Source organism: Lipophrys pholis (assembly GCF_963383615.2).
Source record: "Lipophrys pholis genome assembly, chromosome: 13".
In the NCBI taxonomy this organism is placed as follows: domain Eukaryota; kingdom Metazoa; phylum Chordata; class Actinopteri; order Blenniiformes; family Blenniidae; genus Lipophrys; species Lipophrys pholis.
In genome coordinates, this window is record NC_137632.1 from 28,295,863 (window position 1) to 28,322,593 (window position 26,731).

At 44.3% G+C, this 26,731-nt stretch overlaps 3 protein-coding genes across 5 annotated transcripts in view; 1 reads left to right on the forward strand and 2 right to left on the reverse strand.

Moving 5' to 3' along the window:
• glsb (glutaminase b) overlaps positions 1-14,865 on the reverse strand; it is a 41,078-nt gene extending 26,213 nt beyond the window's left edge. For 2 of the 3 annotated variants that reach the window (XM_080478716.1, XM_080478717.1), the window contains exons 1-6: positions 14,449-14,862; positions 4,854-4,950; positions 3,700-3,821; positions 2,897-3,026; positions 1,137-1,216; positions 266-429 (exon numbers count right to left, since the gene is read on the reverse strand). In XM_080478716.1, coding sequence (XP_080334842.1) covers positions 266-429; positions 1,137-1,216; positions 2,897-3,026; positions 3,700-3,821; positions 4,854-4,950; positions 14,449-14,759 — 904 coding nt within the window. In that variant the 5' untranslated portion in view covers positions 14,760-14,862. Of the gene's footprint in view, positions 1-265; positions 430-1,136; positions 1,217-2,896; positions 3,027-3,699; positions 3,822-4,853; positions 4,951-14,448 lie in introns of all 3 variants that reach the window. The other variant, XM_080478715.1, reaches the window with a different exon arrangement.
• A 1,520-nt stretch (positions 14,866-16,385) lies between these two features.
• nup35 (nucleoporin 35) lies at positions 16,386-21,699 on the reverse strand. The gene is made up of 9 exons (XM_080478718.1): positions 21,384-21,699; positions 20,311-20,478; positions 20,077-20,204; positions 19,881-19,938; positions 18,592-18,712; positions 18,438-18,507; positions 17,621-17,749; positions 17,421-17,549; positions 16,386-17,054 (listed from the first exon to the last, which is right to left on the reverse strand). The coding sequence occupies exons 1-9, from the start codon at positions 21,394-21,396 to the stop codon at positions 16,977-16,979; spliced, it is 894 nt and encodes a 297-aa protein (XP_080334844.1). The 5' UTR covers positions 21,397-21,699; the 3' UTR covers positions 16,386-16,976.
• A 772-nt stretch (positions 21,700-22,471) lies between these two features.
• The window catches only part of dnajc10 (DnaJ (Hsp40) homolog, subfamily C, member 10), a 19,567-nt gene continuing 15,307 nt past the window's right edge, over positions 22,472-26,731 (forward strand). Inside the window, 4 exon segments of the mRNA XM_080477812.1 lie at positions 22,472-22,550; positions 25,665-25,916; positions 26,002-26,167; positions 26,250-26,300. Coding sequence (XP_080333938.1) covers positions 25,710-25,916; positions 26,002-26,167; positions 26,250-26,300 — 424 coding nt within the window. The 5' untranslated portion in view covers positions 22,472-22,550; positions 25,665-25,709.

Consider the following 26,731-nt stretch of genomic DNA (forward strand, 5'->3'; position numbering starts at 1 on the left):
TCTGCATCATGGTTTGTGTCTGCAGGACTTTTTATATCAAATCAACGACATAAAGCAGCGTGTGACCGGTTGTGTATTTTCTCACCCAAAGCTACAATGATGTGATTTAAATATCTTCAGGTTTGTTGTGCAAGAACAGGAACCTGCACCCTGTTGACGGCGCAGGGCACAGTCCTTTATCGGACGCCCCACTGTGACACGCCGTTGTGTTTATGGGCTGATAAGACAACAAGCTACAGACGTAAAGCAGACAAACACAACTCACCTTCATCGTTGAGGAAGAGTTTATTGAATCGGAGGCCGCTGGGCTCCTTCCCGATGAAGCTGTGTACGTACTCCGTGCCGTGGTCGTGAACGGCGACGGCGTACTTCAGGGGCTTCACACACGACTGCAAACAGAAGGGGACCTTGGTGTCTCCCACAGTGTGTCTGCGGCAGACAACAGATATCACGTTATCTAAGCAGGCAATGCAACTGCTGTGTCTGTGACCAGAAACACGTGGACGTGAACACACAGGGGGTTTACGCTTCCCGGTGAGGCAGCGCTCAGGAAACCATAAACTGAAGTTACAACGGCACAGAAACACAACAAGGTTATCTTTATCACTTCTTCTGCTCCACAAACACGGTTTCATGGAATTTTACGGCGGCTGATTAGAGAAGAAGCCGACCAAAACACCGAGCGACATTACACAACCCCTACGATAACACACTGACCTCCATCCATTCGAGCAAACACATTAAAATACTGGGATCAATCTCAGGATTAGTCATTACACGGGATTTCAAGTTAGACACATAACACCACTTCTTCAGTTTCTTTTTCAATAAATGCTGTTTTAACTGGATATTTAGCTGCTCTCTTTTACCAGGCTTAAGGTCAATGCCACCAGGTAGTTTCCCTGAAGATCCCTTGAGCAGTATTTTACGGTTGTTTTGGGTAATATCAACAATAAACTGGCCTGTTAGCATTTCTCTCTGGCAGCTCAGGAGGGGTATCAGTACTTGTTCAAACAGCCTGAGGCAGGAGGAGGTCATTTCACACTGGAACGCTCACAACAGGAAAGACAACATCGGCTTAAAAACACCAAGTGATGTCCTGAAACGTGGCCACCAACTCCATTCTCTCCCCTCACCTCTGTCCGTCGACGGTGCACAGGGAGACCGCCCACAGGTCGGGGCTGAATTTGGCCAGTTGAGGAATGTAGTCAGCGACCTGAAAGAGAATTGGGGCAGGTGAGCGTGTGTCGGCAGCACAACGGCGGCGGCTCAACTTACACCGCTGACGTGTGCCGGGGGCTCGGGCTTCAATGGAAAAGCCATACACAGCCGACAAGCGTACAAAGACCAGCCTCAGAGGTCAAATCAGCATCCGCAACGGGGAGAGGAGCAATCCACCCTTGAACATGGGGACTTAAGGCGGACTCCCTCTAAAGTCTATAAGCTACTGCACTGAGTAATCACTTCATTTCTTCTGATAAAACACAGAGAGCGTCGTGTTGAATCACGGTACGGCATGTTATAACATCACCGCTCAAAGACATCTCAATCTGATGACTGTGGCATCATGGAAGTGGAACGTCTGACAACCAGCCGCAAATTAGAAAGAACCAGACACATGCTCTCGGTGCGTTCATGTCATGAGAACCTGAGAAATGATCTGCAAAATCTCACTGAGAAAACAAGAAAGTCAACATGAGGGAAAATGTTGCTCGTCAGCCCGTGAAAGAAATCTGCAGATAAATAATCATGTAATCATTATTAATGCATGAAGACCATTGATCAGCTTCACTTCTATACGTATGAACTCACTATGAGCAGAGCCCAAGTAGTTGGTATTAAAGTGTCGTCATTTTAAATTCAATTACAAAAAAGTGTTTTCTCTTCTAGTTTGAGTTGAGTCAACGCAAATGACCTTTTCTGAGTTCTCCAGAATATCTTCAACTTTCTAGTTTGACAGCATTCAACAGTATTTTTCCACAACAAACAAAAACAACTACTAACAAGGTCCGTCCCACTTCCTTTTAAAGACGTTCTATGGTCCTAAGATGCACGTTAGCAATACACACTATTCACTCGATGTGATCATGTTTCTCAATGAATCACACTTTTATTTTTTTATTTGAGAAATAGATCTTTACAGGATGTTCCTTATAGATAGCTCTGAAGATGTGCCGACTGTTCGCTGCATATTTATCTTTATATACACCAATGAGTTGCTGCTGCCTGCTTAAAAGATATTAGATGACTGAAAGCCAAAAAGTATGATTTCATCTCAGTAATGTGCCATCAGTTAGACAGAACTACTAAATTAAATTAAAATGACAACAAACTGGGCGTGATCGAGTGCGTCTGTCGAGCATGGTGTGAGTTCATGGATAATAGAGATGAGACCAACAGCTTAGAGACAAATTTACACAATTCTGGTGATTATCAAATGATAAAGTTTCTCACACGACCCCTACTAAAGTTAAGAATGTTGGATTACAAGATATTTAGCTGGAAAGCGAAGAGCTCTATTGAATAAAAGGTTAAAAAATGAGACCTGACATCAGAAAGTAGATTGAGATAATATGGGAATGATTCTAAAGGCTTCCCCAAAGCAGAAATCTTTCACCAACACGTGAAAGTTGCATTAAACTCACCAAGGCGGGAAACACCGCAGCGTTACTTTTAGCATGTTCGAGGGTGGATTCTTCCTGTTCTATAGGTGCTGGCTCTTCACTGGGGTTATCCCACTACAGCAAAGTAGTGGAAACACATTCATAAGCCTGATCTACACCTTTGACTACACCTGGATGCAGACGGACACAACACACCCGTGGGAATGAGTCGGCAGTAATTTATGATGCAGCGGGAGAAAAAAAAAAGAAGAGTCGGGGATCTCAGGACACACCTGTCCTCCAGTAAGAGTTTTGGCATTCTCATACAGCTCATCAATATGGGAGGTGAAGGACTGGAAGTCTGGGATGACGAACTTCTTGCGGAAGGCCTGAGTGAGCAGGACAATGTTGCTCTGGACACACCTGATGGACAGACCACAAATAAGCATGCTCAAAATATCATGACTGCATGCAACCTGGAGAGAAAAGCTTGTCAACCCAGTTGGCAACTGTGAGGTCTGACAAGCTTCCACAGAATGTAGAAAACACGGGTGTGATGAAGAGGCTCCATCACGACATACCGATCAGCCGCTCGCTTTATCCAGCATCAATCTATCCGATAGAACTCGAGTGTCAGACGGTAAACTATTATTTCTTAGGATTAGCAAAACAAAAAGACTGGGAAGGGAAACTAATACGTAAAGCTAAACTTCCCAGAGGTCAAACGGCTGACTCCACTAACCCTAATAATAAAATTCTCTGATAAGTTTAAGTGAAGTATGTATAACAACCGGCTTCATTAATCATCTATTATGTTTTATTGAAAACCAGAGAAATGCTGCATAACTACACCGTTGATACACCTTGTCCTGTAACTTAGAAGTGAAGAGAGTCATGATGTTTGATGGCCGCATTTTGTATTTGTGCAATAAGCAAATGAAAACGGCCCGTTTAGATTTGCTTATTGTTGGGATCAAAATACACACAATGCTTCTTTCCAGGCTGAAGTGAGTAGAGATTACTGGGATATGAGGGAGAAAATAAAATAAGGTGCCACTGATGCAAACAGTCACACGCAGAGTGGAACCCAACTTACTTTTTGAACAAGTGCCTGTCCAGAGTCACACCGTCTGAGGTGTTCTTCAGGGTTTCTTTGAGGGTGTCCATGCACTCCTTCAGTCTGGGATCTCCAGTACGGAGACCAGTGGCTTTAAGTGCCTGCAACAGGAGAAACAACTCAGACTATCAAGTACATATGGACAAATGAAGCAGTGTGAAAGTAGAACGGTGTCTACCGTGAGAACACTTCTGGAAATCCTTTATCTGATCAAGACAAGTCCATGGACGAGGAATGTTTGACTGCTCTCAGTCTGCTGCCATTATCAAAGTTATCGGTGCTACTTTCAGCCAGCTGATAAACTCTTTACGCGGTAGCTCGGAGTGCTGCACCTGATTGGACAAACGCTTCGTTTCATGTTGTGCTGGTATCATCGTGCATCCCCAATTTGATCATTTCCTAATTCTAGCCAACGCAGCAGAGAAAAATAACTCCAAGGTGAACTGTTGCACTTTTTCTTCTTGGTTAAAGGAAGTTTTTACACCTTTGCTCATTTAATGTATTTGGTGAATTGATGTGAATACAACGTTCCATGACATGATCATGTCATACGATGCAAAAATAATACAAACAAACAATATCAGTGAAACCGAATTGAAATTGAAAAGTAATGGCACTTCGAGAAGCCTAGTGGAAAAAAATTAAACATAACCAAGAGAAGAAGACAGAAAATTCTACTTAAGATATAGTGACTTAGTATTTGCACTTCCCACATCTACAGTCTCTGAAGGTTACTGCTCAGGTGTTATCGTCAGCTGATCAGCCATAACTTTACAACCACGTGCTTTATCTTTAGGAGGTGACCGTCAAACTGCCAAAACAGGCCCGACCCGTTGAAGCATGAGCTCCACTGAGCATGTGAAGGTGAACTGTGGTATTTGGCACCAAGACATTGGCAGCGGATCCTTTAAGTGCTTAAGTTATGAGATGGGGCCTTGATGGGGGGGCTCCTGCACCTCTATGAGCCTCTCCCCAGCCCACCACCAGTCCATTGGACCAGACCACAGGAGCTACAGGTGAGAGACGCTCCAATATGGTCACCAAGGAAATTGCAGTTTTAGTAAGTGTACATACATACATACACACACAGATAAAACCAGAGCGCCATGCTGTGTTGAATCTCAAGAACTTACTGTGAGGAACTTGTGAGCAGGAATCTTCTCCTGACCTTCAGCGACTGTGTAGAAGAGCAAATCCTCCAAACTGGGGAGGATTCCTGCATTTCTCCTCCTGCGTTACAAAGAGAGAAGCAGAGACGTATGAGACACACACCTCCAGTGAAAGAGTATTGCATAAGGAGAGAAGAACCTCAACATTTAGGAAATCAATTTTTTTTTTTACCAGTTGTTTGCAGAGTTGACTGTGGATATAACAGAATGCAGCAGATTTGCCCTTGAGCACAACAAAACCCCAATAAAAACTATTTCCACTTGTTGTAAACAGAGTTTATCTGAGGCTGCTGATAGTCTTATCACATTAGTGAAGGATTTCAGTGACACATACCACAAATAGGCAATCCAAGGGGAAGCATTAGCCACAGGTGTGTGTGTGTGTGTGTGTGTAGCAGCAAAGTAATTAAAGGCTTTGTCATGCATATAATCACAACATTACCTAACGTTTCCTGCCGACGGAGCTACTGGTCAATTGGTAACAGCAGGAAATTAGGAGATAATGATACAGGTCAACCTAAAGGTCTATAATGTCTTTAAACCAACTTTTCTCTCTTCCCTCTGTGATGCGGCGATACATCAGCCCACACTGACGGTGGTGACGGTGGTGTCTGGATGGAGAAGCATCAGACCAGGCCCGAATTCCAGGAATTCTCGGGCCTTCAGTCCGAGCCACCCGTCTGTGGATGTTGGATTAATAAAGCCAACATTGTGGCCTGTTCACACGCTGGTCGTGACGCAGCAGCGCCGTCTGCAGCGGAGAAGAGTCAGCTCTGTCACGGGGGGGGGGGGGGGGGGGGGGGTAGGTAGTAAGACGACTGAATGTGGCCGTTTATACCTGGCTGAAATTCAAACACTTCCACAACAAGAAGAGAAGCTGTTGATATGCAGAGCCGTCTATGAGCCGCTGGCCACATGCAGCCTTTTGGTTGCCCAAAAATGTGTTTACTTGATGCACAAAATAAAGGCTTGAACACGTTGCTCGACGTTCAAAGAGTAGTTTGAATCTCCACAACTGGACAAAGGTCAGTATATGTCTGGTGTCGAGCTGGAACAATGACTTATTATTAAAAGATATGGGAATAATTAAAAGTTCCATGAATGTGATCATATATATATATATATATATATATTGTGTGAGAAAAAGGCTCCAAACTAAAGTGATGTCTTACATTACCAGGACTCAAGAGTCCCGTGGCTGGGCAGCACCATGGACACGTGAGCATTCTAAATTCCAGGATTCGATCCCACCTTTCCCCGTCAGTGCACCTCTGTTCCCCACAGAGCAAACATTCCTGGCACAGGCCAGGTAACGGAGCCTGAACGTGCTCAAACAAACAAGGGTCCTCTGAAAGGATTGCCGGTGAGGCGTGTGTAATTAAAAGGGAGAGGTATTGACCAAACATCTGTCCCTACAGCGGCAGAATCAATACGAGTGCCACAGAGTCACAAGCCAAGTGGAAATACTCGTCCTGACATATTTATGCCTACACTTAGAATAAATATAGATGTGCTCATGAGAAAACCTATTAACAGAAGACGGAGCACAAACCGTTGAAATTGAGTTGCTCTCGAACCGTTTGTCACTGCTGGTTGGACAAAGAAATTAAAGAAAAGCTCATTAACCACCAACACATGCCGTTAAGTGGGGAAAGGTGTGTTTGTGTTCCAATACGTGCTACGGCTACTTGGCAGCCGACCGTGAGCATAAAGGCACATCAGGGTGAAGAAGAGTGATTACAGGAGCGCCAAGTCAGGATCAACGCATTAGTGGGAGAGGACATCACTGAGCTTCTGAAAACTCCTGGGGCACATCTCTCCATCTATTAGCAGTAGCTTCCAATTCACATCCATTAGAATGTGTAAAACTTATCTACATGTTGTCCTTATTTTAAATCTACAATAAGTTTAACACCACAAGTGACTAGTGAGCTGCGAGTATGAAAAACATAAAACTGCTTCAAGTAGATTCACTACATTTACTGACAAACCTAATGTGTTGGGGTAAATACCTGTTAGACAAGCTCATTAGTCTAAATTCATAGTAAATGGTAAAGTATGTACAGGCTTGAACGACAGTAACCTCCATCTATTTTCTGTTTGTGTTGCAGACAGACACCCACCATCTTTAGTCAGGTTTCCTGCAGCCCAGGTGTAAATATAAACACACATCTAAACAAAAAATAATAATCTCAAGCAGCACTGACCGCTGTCATCTTGTCACACAACCAAACTGAACCCATGGCATCTTCTTCCCACAACAATACTAATATCAGTTTTTCAGACGATATCGGAACATTGATTGAGATTGGAGTTGGCGGTGATAAGTATGAGGAAACGCTTCGGTGAGTGCTTCATTTCCTCCGTCAATAACGGGAAACTTGCGTGTGGAGTTCAACAGACACGAGGGAAGTGAAATGAGAAGGTGACAATGTTTGTATTTTGCACTAAATCTTCTTCTGGAGTTACAGCAGTTTTGCGTCGGGGTACAAGTCAAAGAAATATCCCCGAGTTGAGCCCATTTCATCCTACCTTTTTAAGATAATTTACGTAAATGACGTGTTCAAGTGGAAACGGAAAACTTTCCGTTGCGTTTTGGGTGTCAAGTTTACATGACGACTGGACAGAGCCAATGAAAACTCATCTTTTTGAAAATGTGGCGACTGTCTCCATGGAAACAAGGGAATACGCAACTTCTCAGAAACGCTGCGACTGCACATCACGGCAGTAGGAAAAACACAAAAACAACTTCTGCACATGCTCAGTAGACGGACAATAATAATGGCGGCCTCCAGAGTGTCATGACTCCATATTCCCGGTCACCTACCTATACAAATGTCTGTGTGTGTTCACCATGGCCGAAACACTGACAGATAACAGCGAGGAGCTCTATTCGATTGTTTCCAGTACTCCACAGATGGCTGTCTTAGAACGCGCCACATGTCCACTTCACATAATCCTGTGGTTTGAGTGACTGAAAGTCTCAGTTGGCAATGGTTGAGCAACGTGAAGGGAGGCAAATGAGCGAAAGCAAAAGCTTTTAAATTGCCGACACGATCAGGCGTGAATACTGCCTGGATTCCCCGTTTGTTTGCGGTGGTGTATTTAAAAACCGCCGCGGCCAGATGGCTCCGTCCATTTGCCATTTGGATGCCTGGTCATCGATGTAAGCAGAACACTTCAAGAGTCCCCTGGAAACGAGGCAAAAAGCCTTTTTGTGTGTTTTTTAGGCTCTGGACGAGTCCGTTTATTGAGAGGACATGGTTGACCCACCCCCCCACCACCACCAACCTACCTTGGTTTGCTTTTGGTGATAAAGGAGTAATAACACATTTTTCTGTTGTGTGACAGGATTTCACCAGTCTACTATAAATGACAGGAAAAAACCAATGTACATTAATTTCCGAGATCATCCGCCCCGGTTTCTCACTCTCGAATGGCAGGAGTACTTTTCTTTGACAATTCAAACAACCATAAAACAACTACAGGCTAAAAACAAATCTTTAAACAGAGTTAGTGAAGGTATCAATCTCAATAATTGATTGGTATGTACTGCTGATGATGGAGCTAAAGTAAACAGTTCAGTCCCAATAAGCAGTAACAGCAGATTACGGATGTTAAAGCACGAGATGTGAAAGTGAGAAGGATTCTGAACAGAATCACGTCGGTGAGCCAACACCAGGCTTACTTTGTTCAAGCAATAGACTGATTCATTCTTTTCAAATGTGCCATGTGGCTCAAATGAGCAATCTGTTTACGTTGCCCTAATCCACTCTAACCCTGCCCACTACAGCTGAAACAGACGGCCCCAGGTAAATGGCACAATCTCACTCCACAACATTCCCGAAAGGCCTCAATTAGATGTAATCCAACGCTAAATATACACCAGACCTCCCGCACAGTCGATCACACTGCAGCCTGGCAATATCTGGATTCCATTGTTTAAATGTTTATATTCCCCAACACTTTGGGGATGCAGATTATTAACCACATTTCCTTCTGCAGTAGTGAGTCAGCGTCAGTATTCGGAGGAAGACATCATTCACATCATGTGCACCGACGGATGCAGTATGACCCACATCGTATGAATCATGGGGCCGATGACGCTGTAATGAGAACAGGAAGCTTCCATGGATTCTCCCAACATGTGAGCATCTCAGACCAACACTTCCCTCGTCCCATCAATGACAAATGCGTTGATATGGATCCATTTGAGCCGCTGTGATTCACACAGGCAGAAACAAGCAGCATGCCTACTTGTGGCTCTTTACACAGAATTCTTCTTCTTCTAAGGAGGACAAACCGTCAAAACGGTGATAAATCTCCACTGTGCAATATGAGAATCAACACACTCCAACCGATATCAACCTGTTAATTATTACAGCAAGGTGCTCAAGAGCAAGAATTCCCTTCTGTTCCTCGTGTCTCCATCTCAATTTATACATTTAAAACTGGCAGAAGAGAAGAACGTTTGCAGCCGCATAATGATGGAGAGCGTGGCAAAGAAAATTATGCTGTGACGTTCAAGTCCAGGCCTGCATCGACCACGCAGTATGCAAGAAATCTGATATCCGTAATGGACACAGGAAAGTCAGCCAACATGAAAAGCCTTTTCAAAAGCCACCGACACATCTCCAGTGAGTCACTAAAGTCAATATCTGTGGCACATTGTTTTGCAGCAAACCATAACACTCCCAAAGGTTCAGAATATCATGCTTTTTTTTAACTAATCTCGTGTGGTCATCACATCCCGTTTTTTTTAGCCTGATTAATCTTTGGGGATGGAATTTACCTCCCTTCACAGTGATGGTCAACTCTCACAAATGGAAAGTGAAGTGACACTCTACAATGCCAGCCAATAAGAAGCCAATGTTTGGCGAGGTGCGACTTGGTGTTGTTAACAGTTGCTGGGATCCAGAAGCAAGAAGAGCATCATCAGAGCTGTGCTTGTTAAGAGTCTTTTTACTTTACCTGCAGGTCAAACTACCAAATAGTTTGTCTTTCTATGACTCGAGGGAAGAATATATTGACTTAAGTGAATATCCTGCAGACACACTTCAGCTTTAACCACAGCTCAACTGTGAAACACGTCTTTGTCAGAAAAAAACAAAAGATGCATTTACTCAAGTGAAAGCGAATCTCCACGTACTCCCATCATTAACAATGATAGCGCATCGCCTCTCTGCATGCATGTGAATGCGGTTTTCTATACAGAAACTACAGCACCCACTAGTGGCCAACATGAAAACTACATTGTCTGCAGCGCTTTTTATCGTTTCCATGTCAACAGTTTTTAAAATGTTGCCGTGAAAACACAAACTAAACAGGAAAGTTTGAACTCAACTGCGAGTTGAAAAAAACAAAAAGGTTGAAACCAAAGTGAGCATGAGGTGAACCATTACACTGCTCGTCCAGACAAAAATCACTTAAGTTTAGATAAAAGTTACAAACTAGTGTGAAACCAAAGAGAGGAAACAAAGCTGAAGCAGAAACTGTGACTGCGTTTCATTGAGGATGTCCACGGGACAGCAGAGAGGAAAAGACACCCGTCCAGAGCAACGACACGAAGGTAGATAGTCTGAGTGGAAAAAAACCAAACGGCCCACTTCATGGCTCGGCGGTGACGACGCCTCGCCCTCTTGCGTCTTCCTTTCTAGGTCAGGAAATATCCCATAAAAAGTGCAGTGGTTCAAAGAGAAGCACGTGCACTGCGTCACGGCAGGCAGCCAGCTGACTGGCGGGGAACTCGGCGAACAAGAAACTGCAGCAATGCTTCATTTCAATGAGTGTCTTTCTATGTGTACAGCTTACTTTGTGGTACTAATAACATTTATGGTAACGGCAGTGAATGGGACGACGCTTCATGCTTTAAATAGACACACGCAAAATACAACCATGAAAGTTATGTGGAAGCTCTTAAACAGCCGTTCATATGCAACCTTGGACATCACTGTGCAAATAACAGTGTACAACACAGAGGGAGAGCAAATACTCTCATACTGAAGTAAGAGTACAGATCCTCGGTAAGAGTGGAACGTCAAGGAAAACACACGCATTAACTATGGTTACAATAATACAATGAATAATAAGGAAAGAAAGTGTCTTTGTACTTTAGTATTTATGACAGACACAAATTCACATCAGTGGTACAAAACCCAGTTTTGTTACAAGTTCTGAGCACGTTTGTATAATCACAGTATGGAATCATGTTTTGCAGCTTTTTCAACACAACTTCCAGGAGGTCTCTTGGCTTTCTGCATTTTTTGCAGTATTTACTGTATAATACTGGCATTTAGACAATTAAATTGTTTTTACATGAATTTTGAATTATTGAAACCTTTGTGGAAAAACTGTAAACGTTATCAACAAGAGTTAACTCCAGTCTCCATGAAGCAGGCAAAGAATGTAATAAGAGCTTGTTTCAGGTCAGTGAAAACTTGGCACCGAGTACTCTGGAACATTTTCCATCTACTTTTCCTCCTCCAAACAGATCGCTCAGTGTTGAGACAAGAAGTTACGACTTCTTCTGGATAAATTACATCTCATTATTCATGCAAAGTGTTTCTGCAGTTTAAGCTCAGTATTACATTCTTCTTGAGTAAAAGCGAACACAAGCCTCTCGTAGAGTAAACACATTTAATCAACACAATGCATTTCATTTTTGAATTTTCCATTAAGCGTGTATAAATACTTTTAGAATATTTTCAGCAGGGCCTGTGCATGACGGCAAGATCAATTAAAATGTTCAAGTCAGTCGATGGATAATTAGGGACGCACCGATAACACCTTTGATGGACAAGTGCAACCTTTACCTACTTGCCAATACAGAGTACCAATAGGAGTACTTTGGCATAAATTAGAAGCCTGCCAACTTTATGCAAATGAGGCACAGGGAGCAGCGGGCCGACACGTCGCGAAACTTCCATAAAATGTCTCCATGTCTTCTGCTGTTGTGGAACCGAAACCAGGACAGATTCACCGACTGCACTGCTTATGTCTCGCCTCAAATGTTTTCAGAAAAGCTTTTCGCTGAGCAGTTTTAAGAATAAAAGAGAATGTCTGTGACTGAGCCGCAATCTCAAGGCCGGCACACACTAACGGACAATCGGGCTGATTTTAGCCCCGATCATCGGGGGCACAGGCTCGACTGTCAGAGATCTACAAAAAGAAATCGGGTCTGATTTTCCTGTGGCGTGGGGGGTGTTAAGAGCGATTTTGTCGGGTCCGATCTGCTCGAAAGGTCTCGGAAGGAGAGACGGTAGATGATGAACATGTTCAATATTTGCAAGGAGAAATCCCGCAGTGTGTTCCGCTAGAGAGGAGCCGACCAGCAGGGGGCGTCGCGTCATGACTACCATCTGAAAAACCAGCCAGGCTACAAGCAAAGCCAGAAAGTTCCCCGCTTGTTAATGCCGACTTATAAGTGAACCTGCACGGCACTGAGATCACTCAGTTTCACTCCATTATTCCTCTTTTTTTAACTTTATATTGTCCATTAGTTTGTTTTGAGGCCGTCTCCCGCGTGTGAATACATTTTGTGTTGGAAAATTAATTCCTTACCGGGACTGCAGAGGAGATGAGGGTTCGAAACAAATCATGTTTCTGCAGTTCTGTCAGACGTGACCATAATTATTAACCTCATTATTACAGATAATGATGAGGATTTATTTTATCATGTCAAAAAGATCGCTCTAAAAACCCCATCCCCGCTGCGCTCCGAGGATCCCAAGTGGGCGGTACGACCAGTGCACCAATCAGGATTCTCTAAAAATACACAGGTCATTATCCAAGAGATCCGATTGGTCAGGAGTCCGCGCCTTCATTCTCTGCTCCGGAATGAAACATCAGAGTACCGGGGTGATAAGAAGTGAATCTGCGTCACAGTACTGAAATCCCAGGTTTAATCCTGAAGTTACCCCCATAAAAAGAGTACCGAGTCGTCACATCGGCCCAAGGTTGATTTGTGGATCTACATGCTGAGTTTTACACCGAAGTCACGTTTGACTAAGCGGGATTTGGAATATTGGAGAACATAGACCTATATATATATATTAGTTTTATAGAAGTCCATTGTGCCGAGCCTGACACTCTGCTGAAGAATCTATTCGTGTGTGGTGAGCTCTGCAGTCCCTATCGGATGGGAAGAGGAAGGTCCTGCAGTGTTCAAGGCTTCAGTCCGACTGATGCGTTTGTCCAATGAGGCGCAGAAACAGCTGGTGGTTAATGAGTGAATCAGTCATACTTTAATCATGTCGCATCACTGGTATGTGACCGCCGAGACCCTCCAACACGCAGCGCGGCTTGGAAATAAAAGTGGTGAGCAGTTAAACTAATGAGCGAACGGCGAGCGTCACCGGTGAGTTAGTCGATGGTGCTGTACGAATGATCTTACTCCTCCCCTTCAGAGTCTGGAAAAGTTTGTCTTTTGTCATTCTCATGGATATCAGAGAATCTCTACATCGCAGACAATGCTCGTACCTTCTTGCAACAACTTTAGTAGAAACTTTGTGATCATTTCCCTGTATTCATCTCCAGAAGGCTTCATTAAAGATTTTAATCCTGTCAACATTGTCGTCATTTTCAGTTATAATCGTTTGGTTTTGAGAAAATATTGACAATTTGATCACATACACACTTAAAGAAAACCTCTATAGTTTAACCTTAAAGGTTATTATGGCACTACATTGCCCGTTCAGCATGTGGCTTCTGTTCTACAATGTGTTGGACACCACTGACCTAAAACATTAAGAAACAACATGTACGACATGACGTTAGTCACTAGTATACTGTAGTAAGACACATATAGAGTCCTCCTACTGCTTTACATACATGTGACAGGGCCTCATTTTAAAACCATCATAAAATATAGACATGTAAATGACCGAGGAATGAGAGCCAGTATGTTCAGCTGGTTTACTTCTCATTTGAGACTGAAATGTGTTGCTCCTCCTCGGGTTACTTGTCTGGAGGAGGAGGTCATGGTGGAGCTCTCTGGAAGCCTCATGAGTTAATGCAGACAATGATCTGGACTTCAAACCTCCTGCTCTTGGAGCTGATGAAGATCTGATGTGATTTAAGACCTGTGTGTGTGTGTGTGTGTGTGTGTGTGTGTGTGTGTGACCTTTAAAGGAGGCCCTGTGTCGTTTCCACTTTCAGAAGTGTGGCACCACGCTGCGTGTTATCCCCACACGAGCAGGACAGTGTGACCTCCCTCCCTACACGTTATGAATCCCGGTTAACTCGAGGTACCCGGAGCCGGCGTGTTGTGGCCCGGGGCCACGGGAGGCGTCACCGGGCGAGGACACGACACACGCGTGGCGCGTGAGCCGCCAACGTCTCGTGTAAGGTTCGAGTTTAGCATGTTTAGCATCGCCATGTTCCGGTACACTGGAGTTTTATGTGAACCGGAGAACCGGCAGGCGATGAGGAGAATGTCAAATTAGCGCAAATGTCGTGGACGTCGCATCCGCTCGCGCCAGGCTGCGTCACGAACCGCCACATCCCGGACTCACCCGGGTCAGCCCCCCCCCCCCGCCGCCAAGAACCGAGAAAAACCTACTTGTCGCCGGCCGCTTCGCCGCCGACAGCATCCTTCTTCAGCTGCTCGTCGAGCTCCACAGCAGCGCCTTCAGTCTTCGTGCAGTAGGAGCGGAACGGGGCGGCGGCGGCGCGGGGCGCCGGGCGACGAGCGCCGGCATCGTGGAGGAGCTTCAGCTGAGCGAAGCGGGCTCTGGCGTCAACCGAGGAGGAGGCGGCGCAGCAGCGGCAGCCGCCCGGGAACCACGTCTTCTGTCTCCAGCCGGGGAAAGGACGCTTCAGGGCGGCTTCAAACAACTCCTTGAGCGCTGTCGGACGCCTAAAATGTAACATCTCAATCCTGTCGGGCAATGAGGGAGAAATGTGTCGGTCCGAGTCGATCCGAGGGAGTTGATGTGTGCTGGAGTCCGAACACCTTCACTGTCCGAGAGGCGATGACTCACGCGCACCGGCGGCCGGGTATAAATAGAGCCGCACGTCACCGCCTTCTGCTGCTCCCATTGGTGGAAGCCGGTGACGTAACACGCAAACATAATTTATGAGCCTCTCAGCTCAGCTATTGGACAATTTGTCAATCAACTCCTGCTTGTAATATATGCTCTATAATCTGGATGTTACAGGAGGAAGATGCTCTATAATGTGATGTTAGAGGAGGGAGATGCTCTATAATCTGGATTAGTGGGGGGGATATGCTCTATAATCTGTGTTTTAGAGGGGTAAATGCTCTATAATCTGATGTTAGAGGAGGACGATGCTCTATAATCTGTATTAGTGGGGGACGATGCTCTATTATCTGATGTTAGTGGGGGAGATGCTCTATAATCTGGGTTTTAGAGGGGTAAAATGCTCTATAATGTGATGTTATAGGAGGAAGATGCTCTATAATCTGTATTAGTGGGGAAAGATGCTCTATTATCTGGGTTTTAGAGGGGTAAATGCTCTATAATCTGATGTTAGAGGAGGAAGATGCTCTATAATCTGTATTAGTGGGGGACGATGCTCTATTATCTGATGTTAGTGGGAGAAGATGCTCTATAATCTGGTTTTTGGGGGTAAAATGCTCTATAATCTGGATGTTAGTGGTGGGAGATGCTCTAAAATCTGGGTTTTGGATGGGGTAAAATGCTCTATAATGTGATGTTATAGGAGGAAGATGCTCTATAATCTGTATTAGTGGGGGAAGATGCTCTATTATCTGGGTTTTAGAGGGGTAAATGCTCTATAATCTGATGTTAGAGGAGGAAGATGCTCTATAATCTGTATTAGTGGGGGGACGATGCTCTATTATCTGATGTTAGTGGGAGAAGATGCTCTATAATCTGGGTTTTGGAGGGGTAAAATGCTCTATAATCTGGATGTTAGTGGTGGGAGATGCTCTAAAATCTTGACGTTAAAGGGAGATGCTCTATGATCTGGGTTTTCAGAGGAGGAAGATGCTCTATAACCTGATGTTAGTGGGGGAAGATGCTCTAAAATCTGGACGTTGTTAATTTGAGACTAAATGTGAAACCTCAGTAAACATGGCTGACCCGTGTTCCTCGTGATAGAGTTACAGGCACATACACGCCCAAACACGTGACAGAATAATGACATATTCCAAAACCTGACCTTTTCTCTGGATTCAGTTGTTGTGTGAAGTTTTCCGCTCCTCGGCGTGTCGTTGTGATTGGTCAGACTGTTTCAGGGCAGACTGCACGCACTGAGAAATGCTGTTTGACCTGAGATCAATCAGACGGAGCAGTTTGAGGCGTGGACCGATGAAAAGATACGCAAGACCCAAAACCTTTACATTTTCACCGACTCAGTCGTCCTAACGTCACATTTCTACAAACGCTTCAGTAAGTCCGCTGAAATCTGAAGAACTGAAGCACGTTAAACATTAAAAACTAGTTTTATTGGAGGTTTCTAGAGCTCAGAACAGCAGCAGGTGCTCCATTGAGGAATTTTAAGCGCTATAAAGGAGAGCAGATCTTTTCTTTCTTTATTAAAATAACTTTCTTTTCATGCATGTTTGGCAATTTTTTTTTATGTTGTTCATCATATAAACTGCACAAAAAATTATTATTTTATTTACAGGGGGAAACCTGATGAACAAAATGAACTAAATCGTTTACATCATGTTGGATTAGATCAAATTTGAGTCATTAAATCCATTTTCATTGCCGTGTTGGGGGGAGATACTGTACCAAAAACAGAAAACATTATTACTATATTCCCCAAAATATGCAATTTATTGTCAAAATTCAGGTAACCGCAGTGTCATCAGTTTCAATCATGTTTTAGTCTCTTGCTTTCTTTTTATTTCCGTGAGGAAGTGACTGTACATGTAAAATGAGCTGTCGCCCCCGTGTGGCCGCCGAGAGAACTGCACCTCTGAATGAAAGCACAGTGAATTGAAAGACAAGAGTTTATTGAGACAAAAGCAATAAAAATACAGTTTAAAAAGAGCAGAAAGAGGTGGGAATATTCTACACACACACGTAAACTCACGCACACACACACACTCTCTCTCTTTCACACGGTGTAGTGATCAATGGCTGAACCGCGGTGTCACCAGCCGAACATGTACTCCATGGCCTTGGAGACGAAGCTGTCGTCTTTCCGGGGCGTCTGTCTGTCGGCCACCACCTGGAGAACATACGTTTATTCTTAAAGTCACCCGGCACCACCAAACGAGTCCACTTTATATAAAAATAAAACTTTACCAGTCATTTTCTCGTGTTAACTATTCATGTCTTTGTGCTGAATAAGAGTCCATAAATCTTTTTTGCCATTTTTCTTCTAACGTCCTTTTCATATTTTCAGCCGCCATTTTGGCCATTCAGATTGTAATAAAGCCAACGACTTTCCAAGAACGTAAACAAATAGTAGCCTTGCTTATGGAGTATAAATTAGGCGTTATGGTATTTAATAAGTACTCGTAATGGTACTGGTTTTTAGCCAGTATATTAAAAAAGTGGTCTTGGTGCATCACTAATTCCAAGGAGTCGTCACCTGGTAGTCGCTGGCCGAGCTCCTGTAGGAGGCGCTGAGCGGCCGGATGGCGGAGCGAGGGGTGGAGGGCAGCATGGAGGAGGTGGAGGACACGGGGGAAGACACGGCGTCGCTGCACTCCATCACGCCCTGCAGGCGGAGACACAAGGGACTCAGCGGAGCCGGGGGGTCAAAGGTCAGAGGGGAGGGGAGGGGCTCACCTTGTCGATGCAGGGTTTGACTCCCACCATGATGGAGTCGCCGAACACCTTCCCGTCTTTGGACAGGGCTTTCCGGGCCTGAAGGCGGGACTGATACTGGAGGTGCATCCAGTTTCCAGGAGACGCCATCTGCCGAGACAAGGTCGAGACAAGATCGAGACACGGTCGAGACAAGATCGAGACACGGTCGAGACAAGATCGAGACAAGGTCGAGACAAGATCGAGACACGGTCGAGACAAGATCGAGACACGGTCAGATAAAGAGAATAGAACGGGGAGATAAAGAGAAATGAGGGACAAAATGCTGCGTTGACAGCAGAACAAAATGTTTGAGATGACAGAAATCTGGATGATAAGTCACCTTTTTTTTTTTTTTAAAGTTATTTTGCAGGTAATGCAAAATACACAGGGTGACCACTAGATGTCACTGCATGACAACAAAACGCTGCTGCGAAAAAAAATAAATAAAAAAGTCTTTGAATTTGTGAAAATAGACAAAACACACCAACAATTACCACTGAAGATGACGACAATCTGGACATGAAGCCAATTTAAACCATGAATTATAAAGTTAAATGTCCAGGAAACTTGTGTAGCTGTTGCATTCTGGGAGTTTTGACCCCCCTGCTCTTTGTCTCTGGATTGGTTTACACACACACACACACACACACACACACACACACACACACACACACACACACACACACACACACACACACACACACACACACACACACACACACACACACACACACACACACACACACACACACACACACACACACACACACACACACACACACACACACACACACACCTTGTGTTTGAGGATGTTTCCGTACTGAGCGAACTGCAGCAGGATGAAGGAGGCGGAGGCAGGAGGGAAACTGAAACACACACACACACACACACACTCAGGAAATACACACTGAGGAAATACACACAGTTTTTAGGGCAGAAAGGTAAATTACCCGAACACGGTGACCCAGGTCTGATCCAGCTGGTCGTCCGAGGACAGAGCTTCTCCCTGACTGTAGAACGGATCCACCTGAGCCGGAGACATACACACCTGCTGCAGGCCCACACACACTCCTACACACACACACACACACACACACACACACACACACACACACACACACACACACACACACACACACACACACACACACACACACACACACACACACAGTCAATAATTCACTAAACATTTGCAAATCAGGAATTTAAAAATTGAATTATTTGAGTAATTGATTCTGTGTCCAACTTAAGAATATAAAAAGGTAAACAACCAGTGCTGAGTCACTCAGCTGGTGTAAATCAGTGTCAAGAGAAAGAGCACTGTTGTGTATTTGGAGTCGTTGTAACCGGTTCCAATATAAATCATTGTGATATGCGCACTAAAGTAAAACCACAGTTTCAATCCGAAGAGTTTATTGATGTGATGCAAAGGAATATTTCACTTTCTCCACTAGTGTTTTAGTATTTCTCAGGGAGCATTTTAGTACTTCCTCCAGGAGTATTTTTTTTATTACTTTCTCCAGGAGTATTTTAGTATGTACTTTGGGAGTATTTTAGCAGTTTATCCTGGAGTGTTTTAGTACTTTCTCCAGGAGTATTTTTATTATTTTCTCCTGGAGTATTTTTTATTACTTTCTTCAGGGGTATTTTTTTTTTATTACTTTCTCCAGGAGTATTTTAGTACTTCTCCAGGAGTATTTTAGTACTTCCTTCAGGGGTATTTTTTTTTTATTACTTTCTCCAGGAGTATTTCATTACTACTCCAGGAGTATTTCAGTACTACTCCAGGAGTATTTCAGCAGTTTCTCTAGAAGTATTTCAGTACTACTCCAGGAGTATTTCAGTACTTCCTTCAGGGGTATTTATTTTTATTACTTTCTCCAGGAGTATTTCAGTACTACTCCAGGAGTATTTCAGCAGTTTCTCTAGGAGTATTCCAGTACATCTCCAGGAGTATTTTAGCAGTTTCTCTAGGAGTATTTTAGCAGTTTCTCCAGGAGTATTCCAGTACATCTCCAGGAGTATTTTAGCAGTTTCTCTAGGAGTATTTTAGCAGTTTCTCTAGGAGTATTTTAGCAGTTTCTCCAGGAGTATTCCAGTACTTCTCCAGGAGTATTTTAGCAGTTTTTCCAGGAGTATTTCAGTACTACTCCAGGAGTATTTCAGTACTTCTCCAGGAGTATTCCAGTACTTCTCCAGGAGTATTTCAGTACTACTCCAGGAGTATTTCAGGGTGTACCTGTTCCGGGTGTGGAGGCCTGGCGAGCCGACAGCGGTGACTGAATGACTGGAAAAGACTGAAGACAGAGAAAAGGATTATTTTAATGTTGAATCATCATTTTCTACTGAAATCTTCTTCTGTCGAAAACTTTTCTAATAAAATCTAATGAGGTGAGTTCTGAGCCGTCGGCGTTCTGAGCCGTCGGCGTGCCGACCTGTCTGTGTGAGCTAAGGGGCGTGGCTACAGTCACCAGGTCGTCATGGATACTGCGGACAGGCGGGGCTCCGCTCTTGTCTTTGGGCGTGGGGACGACGGGCTGCAGGGCCGATCCTCCTCCGACTCCTTTAGAAAAAAATTAAATAATAATAATAACGAACCGAGTCACGGCCATTGACCGAATCATTAGAACCACCCCCCCCCCTGACGATCCCACGGTTTGACCTCTGACCTCGGAGCGGCGTCGTGCTGTCCACAACGGGCGAGGACAGGCTGAAGGGGCGGGGCTGTGGGCTGGCCGGGGCCGGGGGGTCGCCCAGCAGGAAGCCGGGGAGGAACTGAGCGCCGGAGGTGGGCTTTGGAGACGTGGGCGAACCCAGAGTCATCGGTTCAGACGCCACTGGAAGACAGGAGTTATGGTTGCTTTTTTCTTTTCTTTTGGAATGTGACCCACACAGAATGTCGTTTTTCTACGGAAAAGGAAAACTACGTTTTTCAAGATCTTAGTCTGGACTTGGTGGGCGTGCCTCTCATGTAGCATCAACGCCCTGCTTCTGCCTGTCAGCTGCAATGTCTCCATGGCGACAGACGCTGATCTCCTTTGATTCCCTCCTCTCCCCCATGAGGTGCCTTCCTTTTAATGTCCGTGCTCCAAAACAGAGCAGGACTGGTAAGGTGCCCAAACAACGGCAGAAAAAGAATAATAAGATTAAAGGATAGTAATCTTTATGCCTTACCACTAAGGCAGGAACAAGAATGATTTTGCAAGCTGAAGTCCAGGACAATAAGATCTTAACATCCGCAATTTTTATTATTGTGGCACTGGAGAGCGGTCTCCAGATCACATTTTCAACATCTTGGTCTAGACTTGGTTGCCGCCCCTTAAAGTATAGATAAAAAAACCTTTACATTTAAAGCTTATTATGGCAGAATTCAACTTGGGCTGAATGTGGCCCCTGTGATTGACACCCCTGATGTAGACGTCAAATAGAAGAGGCCCAAGGATGGAGCCTTGAGGAACCCCACAAGGGATTTTCAGAATTACCTCACGACACAGAAGTTTCTGTCTTACAAGTAAGATATATCCCAGTTTAGAGCTGCGCCAGAAATCCTCCAATCTTCAAATCAAGAAGTATATTTATGTGGTCAACTGAGTGAAGCAGCACAAAGCTCCAGAAGCACTGAAGCTCGTGACAGCGCATGCGTCACGTGGTCTCAGTCAAATTACAAAATCACTTAAAACCCCCCGTCACAGTAAGTTAAAGTCAGATGAATAACAAAATTAAAAGGCGATTCTTTTTTTACCTTGCAGTTCCATGTCACCTTCTCGTTACTTTCTGGCCGCGAGTTTCAAAAGCCGGAAGTGACGCAGTGTTAGAAGAATGCCTGCACTAGCTCAGCAGGCTAGCGAAGCTAACCGATAAATCTCTATATTACAGACTCTTCCTGGAAAGGAAACTCAGCCACAACACCAATAGTATCTTCACGGTCCAGTCAGATGACTCAGAGTGGCTATAAATGAGAGGTATCCCCCGGTGTTAGGTTTCTTCCCCTGGAGCTCTCTGTGAAGCAGCTGAAGGAGCTGAAGCTTCACAGGATGACCACTTCCGGTGCATGAGAAGATGCGTTCAAGTAAACTCTGGATATTTCAAAGCACATTTAAAATATATTTATGGAAATTATTTATATTTCTGTCGTTGTTCCATCAACCATTGAATACACTTTTTTTCCTTGAAAAATACGGTTTGGAAAATCATGTTTTTGTTATTTTTTGTTTAATATAAATGTATTCCAGACATGTCAGAATAATGACATACAAACATATGCAAATAAATAAAAAATAATCAATTTACACACTCTCTCTCTCTCTCTCTCTCCCTCACCTGTTAAAATTGTTTAGAAAAACACATTTCCATGTTTCCTTCATCCTTTTCTATTTGATGAAAGTGCTTGTGAAAAATGTTTAGTATGGGACGTGGCAGAAAATTCAATCACAGAGGAAATTATCATTATTGTTTTTAAATATTTAACATTAAATAATATTGTTATTAGTTTTGATGAAATGACAATTTTTTTTTTTACCAATCGACCGTGAACTCAGCAAATTTCTACGCTGACGTCACATTTTTGCGTAATAAAGTTAACGTTGATGAAACAACACATGGAAGGAAAGTCACGTAAATATTCTTATTATTAAAAAAAAAAGAACGAACTGAACCAAAATGCTCACTGAGGAAACCTAAGGTTTATATGTAGTCATTAAAAAAAGAAAGATCGTTTTATTCTCGGCTAAACCAGCGGGTGTTCGTGGAAGCTCTTATCACGACAAAGCGGAAGTTGCAGACCTGAACTTATATTGTGATAAGCCGGTAGCGGAAGACGTCCGTGGTTGCTTCAGCAGACTTGATCCCGGTTTCTGATCCGGACTCTGATGCGGATCTTGCTCTTCTCAGAAGTTGGGACGCGTCAAAGGTAACAGACCTGCTCTTTTAATCTGTCAGATTAGGATTATCTTCATCTCCGCCGATGCACAGCGTCAAGGTTTAGCGCCGCGGCTAGGCTAACGAGCTAATCAGCCACCCAGGTGGGGCGTTATTAGTTGGTTATAGCTTAGCTTAGCGTCATATAGCTCACTTTAGGTCACAGAAATACACAAACATCAGATAAAAAAGATAGTTTGAATCACAGATCTGTGACGAAAGCAACGTGGTGCACGTGTTATCACAGATTACCAAAGCTGCATTGAAGTTTTTAAGTGTTAAATCGGTCTCTGGTCACTCTGTGTATTAAAGCAGAATTTGTAAATTAGTATTAAATGTGCAGGAATGGTCCTGATTCAGTTTCTTATCCAGTTAATAAAACAGTAAGTGTGGGGAAGAAGTGTGAGAGGACTGTGCATAATGCTGTGAGGTGACAACCGAGAGGGATGTAGAGGAAAAGCTTGAGGACCAATCCACACAGGACACATGTGCAGACTCACAGTCACACATCTAAATGAGGCTGGTCTGAAATAATGATTAGAAAAACAAGAATACTTCAAGAACTGTCGCGCTGGAAGGATAAATACACACATTTCTAGATTAAAGTATTCAAACTGATTTTATAATAATCAATAGGATTCAGATAAATTACAATTATCAATCAAGTGTTGTAATTCCACTTTGTACCACGAGATGGTGCATTGAGCTACTCCACTGTATTATACTACCAATAAAATATATTTTATTGAATACGTTTCATATATAGAATACAGCTCCGGGTACTTTGCAAAATGAAATAAGCTCAAGACTAAAACAAAAAAGTATTTTTTTAATATAATGTTTCAAAATATTTTATACATTATATTTTACCTCTTCACAGTCTTGTATTTTTTACTATTGTGTGTTTCTTATTATTGTCGCGACATTTCACTACAGCTAACACTGCGTTTTAACATTGGTACAGAGTGATAATAAAGGACTAGTCTAGTCTAGTCTATTCTAGTCTAGTCTAGTCTAGTCTAGTCTATTCTAGTCTAGTCTAGTCTAGTCTAGTCTGTTCTGTTTTGTTTGAATCAGAGATTCATTCCAGAAGCAGAGAGTTTTATGTGTTATTACAGATCAAAGCTGCATCAGGTTAAATCAGGCTTTTATTACCTTGTATTAAACCAGAATTTGTAAATTAGTTATAAAATGTGCAGGAATGTTCCTGATTTTATTTGTTATTCTGTTAATATATCAACTATTTAAAGAAATGTGTGACAGACGTCAGCAAAATCCTCTGAGGTGACGGTTTGTGAGTCAATCCACACAAGACACGTCTCCGGACGGACACGTCTCCACACAAGACACGTCTCCAGACGGACACGTCTCCACATGGACACGTCGCCACACAAGACACGTCTCCAGACGGACACGTCTCCACATGGACACGTCGCCACACAAGACACGTCTCCAGACGGACACGTCTCCACATGGACACGTCGCCACACAAGACACGTCTCCAGACGGACACGTCTCCACACGGACACGTCTCCGGACGGACACGTCTCCGGACGGACACGTCTCCGGACGGACACGTCTCCACACAAGACACGTCTCCAGACGGACACGTCTCCACACGGACACGTCTCCAGAAGGACACGTCTCCACACGGACACGTCTCCACACGGACACGTCTCCACACAAGACACGTCTCCAGACGGACACGTCTCCGGACGGACACGTCTCCACACAAGACACGTCTCCAGACGGACACGTCTCCAGACGGACAAGTCTCCAGACGGACACGTCTCCGGACGGACACGTCTCCAGAAGGACATGTCTCCAGAAGGACATGTCTCCAGACGGACACGTCCCCACACAAGACACGTCTCCGGACGGACACGTCTCCAGAAGGACACGTCTCCAGACGGACACGTCCCCACACAAGACACGTCTCCAGACGGACACGTCTCCGGACGGACACGTCTCTGGACGGACACGTCTCCACACAAGACACGTCTCCAGACGGACACGTCTCCGGACGGACACGTCTCCAGAAGGACACGTCTCCAGACGGACACGTCTGACTGAGATAAATATGCAAACAATTATTAGAATGCAAGAAAAATTATGTTCCGGAGGTTTTAATAAAAATGATTCACAAAACATTAAATCAAAGTTTAAGAGAGAAATAAGAATGAAAAAGGTTTTAAGATGATTTTTTTAAAATCATTTTTAAAAGACGGTAATGGTTGAATGTACCATCGTAAATAAATACACGTTTTCATCTTCAGTAACTGCGTGGATAAAAGAGTCACAGTTAATTGATATTAAGACATACACAGAAACTTGTAGCATGCAAATGGCCTCTGTGCTGCCACCCGCTGCATAATAGTGGAATTACACAAAGCCTACATATAATGTGATTTTGAAATAAACGGAGCGATAAAAACGCAATGAGCTTGCTCCTTCAAAGCTTTTGTTCCAAACCCGATCTACATACATCTGGACTGTAGGAACTTTTACCTGAGTACCAGGAACCATTAACAGGAACCATTTGTGTTGCAACGACGAGAGCCTGCTTTTGTTTTAACCTCCCAAAAAATCCCTTTAGGAATACTTTCAACAGGTTTGTGACCTGGTGGTATGAGTTAGTAGTAGTGAACGGATTGAATATTTACCGTATCGTTTTGGGTTCCAGATGTTGTGTAGATTTCTCTGTTTGGAGACAGTTTTCTCAGCCTCTGAGTCAAACACAGCAGTAATGGAGGTTTTTCTGTGCTACTGTCGCAGCGTTCTGTTGTCATACACTGACATCTAGTGGTCACAAATGGTATGCACCTATAGCTACTGTCAAGTGGAGAAAGTGTGATTTATAGTCCAGAAAATACGGTAAGTGCAGTACTGTGCTCAAGGAAAACTCTACACAAGCACGACGGTCAGAGCGGAAGAAGAAATCCGCAGAACGTTCTGGAACAGCAGCATTATCAAAACATGCTTCATCTTTTTCCCTTATTGTGACACATGTTCTGACCAGTGCGACTCCTAGTCCAGAAGATACGGTACCTGTCAGGTCTTACCCGAGTGTCTGATCGGGAATTCTCTCGGTGTCTCTCGGTTCCAGACGCTCCGGTCGTTGGTTGTCGTGACTGTACCGAGAGCAGCGGCGATGGGGAGCAGAAGTAACCTCGGACGTCAGCGTTCTCGTCCCGACATCCTCCCACCGCTCCTTCTCCTCGCCGTCCTGCTGGCGTCGGTTTGGGCCGACGGACGAGATTACTACGATCTGCTGGGAGTCAGCAGGGAGGCCACGACGCGGGAGATCCGACGGGCGTTCAAGCAGCTGGCGCTCACCATGCACCCCGACAAAAACCCCGTGAGTCCCGCCGAGGAGCCCGAACCCCGAACCGCCCGCCGACCACCCCGACTTTGGTGTCGTCCTCTAAACGATTGTGTTTCAGGGCGACTCCACGGCCCACGAGAAGTTCCTGCAGGTCAACCGGGCGTACGAAGTCCTGAAGGACGAAGACCTGAGGAAGAAGTACGACAAGTACGGAGAGAAGGGTCTGGACGAGCAGCAGCAGGGAGGACGCTACGAGAGCTGGAACTTCTACCGATACGACTTCGGTAAGCAGGTCGACTCAAACCCTTTGACAACCTGAAAGTACGTACTGTTTCTCTAAAGACCTCCGTTTGATCCTCTGGGCAGGAATCTATGACGACGACCTGGAGATCATCACGCTGGACAGTGGAGATTTTGGTGAGAACGTTTTCACATTTGAATTTCTGGCTCATTTCTTTTTACCTTCGCAAGCGAAAGTTGGGCGAGAAGGTTATGTTTTTGTTTATTGGTTTGTTTGCATCAACTGCTAACCCGATTTGCACGAAATCTTCAAGGAAGATGTTTCATCCTCCAAGGACCAACCGATGAGAGTTTGTGACGTTAACGGCTCAACGATTCCGAATAAATCCCCAAAAAACTGCAAAAAAAATGTCTGGTACAAAGTGGATGAGTGAGGCACCACATGAAAGAGATCAAAGGAGATCGGCGTCTGTTCTCGGGGTCTCACACGGCGACGTTGCTACCCAACAGGCTAGTTAGCATCAATTTGAGCTAACGGCTAACATGCTAGCGACGCTAACTCGGTTCCGCAAACAAATGTGCCTGCCCGCGCTCTACCGAGTGTAGCT

Excerpts from the sequence above, each read along its gene's own strand:
- nup35 (XM_080478718.1), bottom strand. Across the intron at positions 20,205-20,310 it reads CAGCACGACGCCGCTCCGAG|GAGTCGGAGGAGGATCGGCC; the intron begins GTCAGAGGTCAA and ends TTTTTTCTAAAG. Across the intron at positions 19,939-20,076 it reads CCCTTAGCTCACACAGACAG|TCTTTTCCAGTCATTCAGTC; the intron begins GTCGGCACGCCG and ends CTCTGTCTTCAG.